This window comes from Passer domesticus, chromosome 6, assembly GCF_036417665.1.
Source record: "Passer domesticus isolate bPasDom1 chromosome 6, bPasDom1.hap1, whole genome shotgun sequence".
Taxonomy (NCBI): domain Eukaryota; kingdom Metazoa; phylum Chordata; class Aves; order Passeriformes; family Passeridae; genus Passer; species Passer domesticus.
In genome coordinates, this window is record NC_087479.1 from 70,291,916 (window position 1) to 70,299,317 (window position 7,402).

Sequence of the window (7,402 nt, forward strand, 5' to 3'; positions counted from 1 at the left end):
GGACAGGGTGTGCCAGCAGCCCTTTGTGACACACGCTGACATAGGTGCTGGTGGCGACGCGGGCAGGCCCCAGTGCTCGGTGCACACGACGGGACAGGACAGGAGAGAGTGGTGCTGTGAGGAGACCCCGCACAGCTGGCTCACCCCTTGCTGACCCGGAGCTTTTCTGAGACGTTACTCCTGTGGCTGGCCCTGCGGCCAGACTGCAGGACTTGGTGACTCAGCGCTTTCCTGAGGCATCTCCCATCCCTGCGGCCGGTGCCCTCGTGGCCTGGCCGTGGGACTTGGTGACCTCCATCCCTCACAAGGAGTCTCCTGTCATTGCGACAGGAGCCCTTGAGACCAGAGTGCAGGACTTGCTGTCCTGTGGCCTTCCTGAGACTTCTGGAAGGCGCGACTGCTGCACCCGCTGACTTGGACCTTTGCCGAGGCATCTGTCTCCAACGTGCCCTCGAGGTCAGACAGCGGGATGGCAGGCAGAGTGCTCAGCCTATTCAGGATGCTTCGGGGGAAGAAAAAGAATGGCGCTGCAGCTGCCCCAGCGCAGCAGCCTGCAGAGCCAGAGCAGTTGCAACCACTGCAGGACGGTGAGTGGCAGGGCTGGGCCGCAGGGCTGGTGCCTGCAGCCAACCTGGCCCCATCCCATCCCTGCCCCTCTGGACATGCCCATGGACAGGATGGAAGAGGGGCCAGGGCTGCCCTCTCGGTGGCCGTGCTCTGTCTCTTGGGCATCCCAGGGCTGTCCTTGCCTAGGGATCACAGGGCTGGGCTGTGTTCTCCAGCCTTTCCTGCAGCCCCTCAGCTCTGGCTGCACTTGCTCTTTGCCAGATGCAGGAAAGGATGGGACACGAGAACAGGATCCCACCAGCGGACGCTTCCACAGAGCAGCACAGGTACCTGCGGCCATCCCGGCCTGGGCTGGGCCTGCTGGCACTGCTCGGCACAGCCCCGCGCTTGGAGCAGACCCTGGAATGTCCCTCTCTTCCCGCCCTTCCTTCTGCTGCAGGCACTGTGGAGGTTCCTGCGTGTTCGGCGCAGAAAGACCAGTGCCACCGCCACCGAGGGCACGGCCGAGCGCGGCTCCAGGCCCAGCGAGCTGCGGGCACGGCCTGGTGCCAGCGCGGCGTCCTCTGAGCATGCGGCAACCTCAGACAGGGCAACAGCTGCGGGCCGGGCGAAGGCTGTCATGGCTCCGACTGAGGGCACGGCCAGCACAAACAGCTGGAAGCGAAGGACACCAAGGACTCGGGCCATCTCAAAGATGAACAGCACGGCCACTTGGACTGGGATTCCTGCTCCCATTCCGGATATTTTTTCATCTCAGCAGCAGGTAAGCAGCCTGGGGCCAGGGCTGCAGGCCTCCCAGGATCGTGTGGCCCCTTAGGCCACGTCCCCTGGGTCCCCTTAGCCATTGAGGCCAGCACAGTGGGGTGGGAAGGCAAGCACTTCCTGGGGGAAGGTGGGCAAGTTGCTCCCTTAGACAGCACTCCAAGCTATCCCCATGCCTCCTCCAGGTGGCAGCCAGGGTGGGGGACATTCACCAGAGACTCGTGTCCCGTGTCACTGCGGACACGGGGCTGGAAACAGACTTTCTGAGCCTGGCTGAAGAACACCCTGCTAATGTGGTGATGAGCCTCCTGCGCTGTGCCCCATCCTGTGACAGGTACGGGGCACAAGGGCCTCAAGAGCTTGGTGCTCACCGGCCCATAGGACCCCTCACCCTGCACAGCCTGTCCAGAGGGGTCTGCCAGAGAGACAGGCAGAGAGCTCCAGGACCCTCGGGCCCCTCTGTTTCCTGAGCTGCTGCCATGCTCCCCCCCTGCCCCTCAGGGCACCGGGGCTCTGTCACCCGGCCCCACGCGGCTGCACAGGGCACGGTACTGACGTGCAGCTCTGCTCCCACAGAGCTGCTGTACTGATGTGGAGAAGCATCGGCACGTCAAGACCCGCAGTGCAGAAGGTGCTTCCAGCACTGTTCTCTGTGATAGAGGACAGGCCACTGTACAGTATGTTTTTCTACAGTGGGGATAACGAGGCCGTCTTTGCCCTGGCTGTGAGTTTCTGCAACTGGCCTTTGCTCACCCTCCGGGTTGCCTCTCCATGCTCTCCCTGCCCTGCAGCTCCCTGCCTCAGCTGCTGGGCTGAAAGCTGGGCTAGGGGCAGGCTCAGGGCCAGCAGGCTGGGTGCTCGCCCTGCGTTTCCCCTTGGGCCCTGCCACATGCACAGCTGGGCACTGAGCGCTGCTTCGGGCTGCTCTCTCCTTGCAGGCAACTGTGGTGCTGTGGAAGATTGCCCACATGCCCGAGTGGCACGACGCAGTAGTCCTTCATTCGGCCCAGCTGTTTGTGGCTCTGCTCTTCCAAGTTTTCTCCACCACAGAGCAGATACCAGAAGAGGTTGAGGACTTCTGGAGAGCGTGCCAGGAGGAACACCGCCTTCCCACCAAGCCTAACAGGTGCCAGTCGCCCTGTCCTTCCCATGGCCCTGTGGCCAGGGCCAGTGCTCCCAGTGTGACCTGGCCTTTGCTCGGCACACAGGTTTGCAGTGCAGGCCGTGAAGGCTCTGCTCTGCCAACTGGGCTTTGAGAACAAGCTGGTGGCTCTGGAGTGCAAGCAGGTCTGGGACACCTGCTCTGTGCCGACACCCAGCATTATGCAGTAGGTCTGCTGGCCAGGTGAGAGCCCCTTCTCCCCGCCACCACCACCAGCATTTGTGCCCTGTGCCCGGAGTGCCCCACACAGTCCCTGTGGTTTTGGGCCAGAGTGCCTTGCCACATAGGGGCACCCAAGCAGACTGGAAAAGGCTGGCAGAGGAGGGTGCCCGGGAGCAGCTGCCTCCCAAAGCACCCACGTCCCCTGGCAGTGCTAGGGACAGATCAGACCTCTGTGAGTCAGTCCTGGGAGAGGTTTTCCTGCCTGGCTTAGGGCTTTGGTGCCTTTTTCCCCCCTGCCAGGGAGATGCGCCGTGGCTTGGCCCCCTTGTGTTCCCGCATCGCCTTGTACCTGCTCAGCCTGCTCATCAGGAAGCAGCCACGCTGTCATCTGCCTGCCCTGGCGTTCTTGGTGGAGGTGAGCCTAATGGCCAGCGCTGCCTGGCTGAGCTGCCTCCCAGCTCTCTGGCCTCTGGTAGCTGCAGCCCCTGGGACGCTGCCCGTGCCCGCTGCTGCTGCCTGGGCCCGGCCCTGTGCGGCTCCAGGCTCCTGCTGGCCAGGTCCCCATCACTGCCCTGTGCATTTCAGCTCCTGGAGTGTCTGGACTTGAGCAAACACGGTCACAGTGCCCTGTCGGTCGTATCCAGGCACCTGCCCAGCGAGTGCAGGGACAGGCTGCGCCTGGAGCTCAGAGGCCTCGTGGTGCTCAGCAAGGAGCCCTTGCTGGTAAGAAGGGGGCAGTGGCTGAAGCCACACTGGCAGCGTGGGGCTGGGGAACACAGACCTTTGGGCTCAGCTGGCCTTTGGCACCAGAGGCAGCTGCTCCCAGCTCTCCTGCCTCCCGCTTCAGCTGCCCGAGTGCCCCAAGCAGCTGCTGCTGCTGCAGCTGTCCTCAGCTTCACAGCACAGCCTCGTCTTGCACACAGAGTGGAGGAATACGTGGCCTGTATCAACACCTGCTGGAGCAGCTGGCTGATCCTGATGCAGAGATGGTCAGGATGATCCTCTCCGTGCTTACATATATGCTCCAGGAGAAAGACCTCAAGATACCCGGCATCACCGCCCTGAAGCTGGCTGAACCACTCCTGCCACACTTTGAGAATGTAAGGCTCTGTGCCCCCAGCCAGGAGCACTCGAGGCTGCCTAGAAATTTTGTATCTTGTGCAGTTTTAGGCCTCTGCCCTGCTGGGCCTGGAGTAGTTGGTGCTGAGGTCTTTTTCTTTGTTCCAGGAGAGCAGCCATGTGCAGCTGCTCTCCATTCAGCTCTTCAGCAAGGTGATGGAGCTGGTAGTGGAAGAGGGCAAAAAGCCTTTGACAAGAATTGTGAGCCGCAGCCTGCTCCCTCTCTTCTTCTGCTGGCACAATGAGAACCGGCGTGTGGCCAAGGTGAGGCTTTGTGTGATGCTGCCACATCCCTGGCAAGGGGTTCGGCTGCCTCCAGCCCTGGCAGCTGGCAGGCTGCAGCCTTGCATGGCCTTGGCACAGGGACACAGGTCCTGTGCCCTGGGCTCTGGTTCCACCTCTGGCTGTGTGCTGCTCTCCAGGCCTCTTTGGAAACACTGCTTTGTGCGGCCCGGTTCCTGAGGAGGAGGGACATGGAGGAGCTGCTGAGGAAGGAGCAGCGGATGAAGTTTGCCGAGCACCTGGTAAGGAGAGCCTGGAAGCGCCAGCCGCGGGCTGGAGAAGCCCCCTGGCCCCGGTGCTCAGTGTGCGGGGCTGGCAGCTGTGTCCCTGCCCAACTCTGCCCCCAGGGCCGCCAGCCCGCGCCCCGCACGCCGCTCCCTGCCCTGGGCCGTGCGGGCCGGCTCGGCCGGTGCTGGGCGCAGGGAGCGCCCGGCCAAGGGGCAGAGCCCGCGCCGAGCCTTTGCTCCCCGCAGCTGCTGCAGGACGCGAGCCGAGCGGCCGAGCACCTGCGCTGGGCCCTGCCGCGCCTGCAGAGCCCGCAGCGGCCCCTGCGAGAGGCGGCCGTCAGGATCATCGGTGAGCCATGAGCCCGGCGTCCCTCCCCGCCTCCCGGCCCGGCCGCTGCCCCGGCAGTGGGAGCCGCGCCCGGGCCGCTGCAGCCCCGCCCGCCCTCGGCGCTGCCGCCGCCCTCCCGCAGCCGTGCCCTCCCTCGGGCGGCAGCGTGCGGCAGGGCCCGGGCTGAGCCCTGCCCGGGGAGGAGGGCGTGCGGCCCCGGGGCTGGCAGCGCCCGTGTCGGGCAGCTGTGCCGCCTGGGGCCCCACAGCCTCTGTGTTGCCAGGGGTGGCCGGAGTGCTCCTGATGGGACAGAAGGAGGAGCTCCAGGTCCTCAGTGAGGGTGAGTGAGGGCAGCCGTGTGCCAGCAGGGACCGCCGGGGGCAGCTGCACATCCTGGCCCCGGAGCTACAATCCCTGCCCGGGCTGCCCAGGGCTCTGCTCCCTGTGCGGACCAGGGGCAGCGGGAGCAGAGCCCGGAGAGCTTTCAGAGACACGTGCGGGATGCGAGGCCAGCGCCTTCTGGCCAAAGCCCTTGTCAGCCGCTCACTCCTGGCCATGGCAAAAGCTGGGTGGGAAGGCCCTGGCAGGAGGCTTTGCTTGGATGCCAGCAATCAGGCCTGTGACCGTGGCACTGTTCCTTTCTTTTCCAGCCCTTCAAGCCCTGAGCGAATATGAGTGCCCCTCCTTTATAAAGCAATTTGTCCAGCTGACATTCGACGCAAGATCTGCCGAACTGCGCCTGCAGGATGGGAAGAACCAGTGTCCTTTGGCCACCCCCACTTCCCACTGAAGATGGGACTAACTGCAGAGCAGAGGGGACCAGCTGAAGCTGCAGGCCCAGCAGCTCTTGCTGGTCACAGCCGAGCCTGTGGCAACCTTCAGGAGCTCCTCCCTTCCTGTTGGTAGTTCCCTCCCTCTAGCCCCCAAGCCCTGCCCATCCACGTTTTTCCCTCCCAGTTCACCCCTTCACTTTGCCTTCCCTTAATAAACACTTTGGCTTTTTCACATGACTCGTGGCTCCCTCTGTGGAGCTGAAGCAGCACAAATCCTGAGCCCAGGGACATGCAGGGCCCTGTTGCCGTTCTCTTCCACGCCGTCGTCTGTGCACGGGCAGAGAGGAACAAGGGCAGCTCAAGCTGCAGAGGTCCCTGTCCTGCTGCTCCAGTTGCACAGCACCATGGAGTTGAAGGTCGTGCTGAGCACACTGAAGGGAGCAAGGACCCTGGGTTTTAGAAGAGCCAGCTTGAGTATGCTCTTCCATGGCAAACATCCACCGAGGGCAAAGGAGCTTGCGGTGCTTTTCACTACACCCGTCCTGTACTGAAGTGGCTGTTGTGAAAAATACAGCCAGCCCCATGAAACTTACCAGTGTGAAGAAACTGCTGCACAGCAACAGCTGAACTTCAGTGTGTCTGAGCCAGTGCTGCAGGCTCAAATGCTGCCAGCATTATCTCTGCACCCTGGGACACTTCCCGGTTCCTGTGCCTTGACACTGCTTTCCCATGGGGCTGGGGAAGGAGTTTGGCTCTATGAACTGCCTGGTGCTGTGAAACAGGTTCATTTTTGTCAGATGAGGTGATGGTGTGCACGTGTCCACATGTCTCCCTGCCTTAGTGCCCTTTGTGAGCTGCTTACTTCTGCTAGAATTTGTGGAGTGTTTAAAGCTTGCTGCCTTTTATTTCTTTGCTCCTATTCAGAGAAATGAGTTGTTGAAGTCTTTGAAATGTTCCATTTTCATCCTTATGCAAGATAGTGAGGAATGCCTTCTTTTCATCCCTTAGGTAATTCTTTGCTTTATTATTGCATGCAGTGAGATAGGATTAGTGTGGGTTACAAGTAGTAAGAGAATATGGAATAAGAGAACAATAAGCACAAGAGCAAAAGATAAAAATAGTCTCAGGAATTAACCTAGTAGTTTGATATTTCTATGAATATATAAAACACTTGCAACAATGCTTAAATCTCTTTTTCTTTCTGATAAAAAATGTGTTTTCAAGTATTTTGCATACAGGATTCCCCTGGGATGTAAGAACTTGAAGCATTTCAAGTCTGCAGCTTCAGGAATGAAATAAACTTTTGACTCAAGTTGTCAACCTGAATAAACTCTTAACTACCCCACAGCAATTGCAAGTTATAGCTAATAAGGATGGAATAGAAACACAATTGCTCTTTTTCCTCTTAGCATTTTCTCCCTGGCCCTATAAAATTTGGTTTTTTGCCTTGTTCCTTAGTTTGCTTTCCAAACCATTCCATGTCCTCAGTAGATCTGGAGAACTGTCTCATGCATAGATCTGAAGAATCAGTTTTGAATCTAGGAAATTAAAGGAAGAATCACACTTCATAAGCTTGGGCTTGGATTGAAAGCTTGAGATCATTCAAGTAGACATTGCTGAATGTTCAACCTGGTCTGGCAGGCTCCTCTCTCTGAAAGGTGGGCAACTGAAACCTCTGTGTTCGCAGAGAAAGGCAAGTTTTGCGGTAGCTGGGAAATGGCTCTGGCCAGCTGGTGTCCCAGGTGTCATCTTTAATAGTTGTTTTCTTATGTTATTAGTAACCAGGCTATTAGGCCAAGCACCTGTAGTGTTTGGGTTTTTGGTTGTGCTTGTTTTAGTTTTGGCCAGCTGCATTGGCAGGTGGCTGTGAGTGCACTGTAGTACCCCCTGCTGCTGCCCAGTTCTGCTCTATTATGTTTCTTTTTCTTAGCCAGGTCTCATAAGCCCTCAAAAGAAATATAATACACCCAAGGACAGCTTATCTATTACTCTGGGGGCATAAAATTAGCAGGATGACTTC

The 7,402-nt window shown here is 59.3% G+C and overlaps 2 protein-coding genes across 2 annotated transcripts; both read left to right on the top strand.

The window, feature by feature from the left end:
• The first annotated feature begins 1,151 nt into the window (after window positions 1-1,151).
• Window positions 1,152-3,036, top strand: LOC135302213 (maestro heat-like repeat family member 5). The gene is made up of 6 exons (XM_064422647.1): window positions 1,152-1,330; window positions 1,515-1,663; window positions 1,906-2,053; window positions 2,268-2,455; window positions 2,538-2,674; window positions 2,954-3,036. Exons 1-5 carry the CDS (start codon window positions 1,187-1,189, stop codon window positions 2,659-2,661), a joined length of 753 nt encoding a protein of 250 aa, XP_064278717.1. The 5' UTR covers window positions 1,152-1,186; the 3' UTR covers window positions 2,662-2,674; window positions 2,954-3,036.
• On the top strand, window positions 2,958-4,796 carry LOC135302352 (uncharacterized). The gene is made up of 6 exons (XM_064422722.1): window positions 2,958-3,068; window positions 3,239-3,376; window positions 3,577-3,753; window positions 3,881-4,036; window positions 4,195-4,358; window positions 4,688-4,796. The coding sequence occupies exons 1-6, from the start codon at window positions 2,958-2,960 to the stop codon at window positions 4,794-4,796; spliced, it is 855 nt and encodes a 284-aa protein (XP_064278792.1).
• The last annotated feature ends 2,606 nt before the right edge of the window (window positions 4,797-7,402 follow it).

Coding starts and splice junctions, on each gene's coding strand:
- LOC135302213 (XM_064422647.1), top strand. CDS start 1,187: ATGGCTCCGACTGAGGGCACGGCCAGCACAAACAGCTGGAAGCGAAGG. Junction 2,054..2,267: donor AGGCCGTCTTTGCCCTGGCT/GTGAGTTTCTGC, acceptor CTCTCCTTGCAG/GCAACTGTGGTGCTGTGGAA. Junction 2,456..2,537: donor CTTCCCACCAAGCCTAACAG/GTGCCAGTCGCC, acceptor CTCGGCACACAG/GTTTGCAGTGCAGGCCGTGA.
- LOC135302352 (XM_064422722.1), top strand. CDS start 2,958: ATGCGCCGTGGCTTGGCCCCCTTGTGTTCCCGCATCGCCTTGTACCTG. Junction 3,754..3,880: donor TCCTGCCACACTTTGAGAAT/GTAAGGCTCTGT, acceptor TCTTTGTTCCAG/GAGAGCAGCCATGTGCAGCT. Junction 4,037..4,194: donor AGAACCGGCGTGTGGCCAAG/GTGAGGCTTTGT, acceptor GCTGCTCTCCAG/GCCTCTTTGGAAACACTGCT.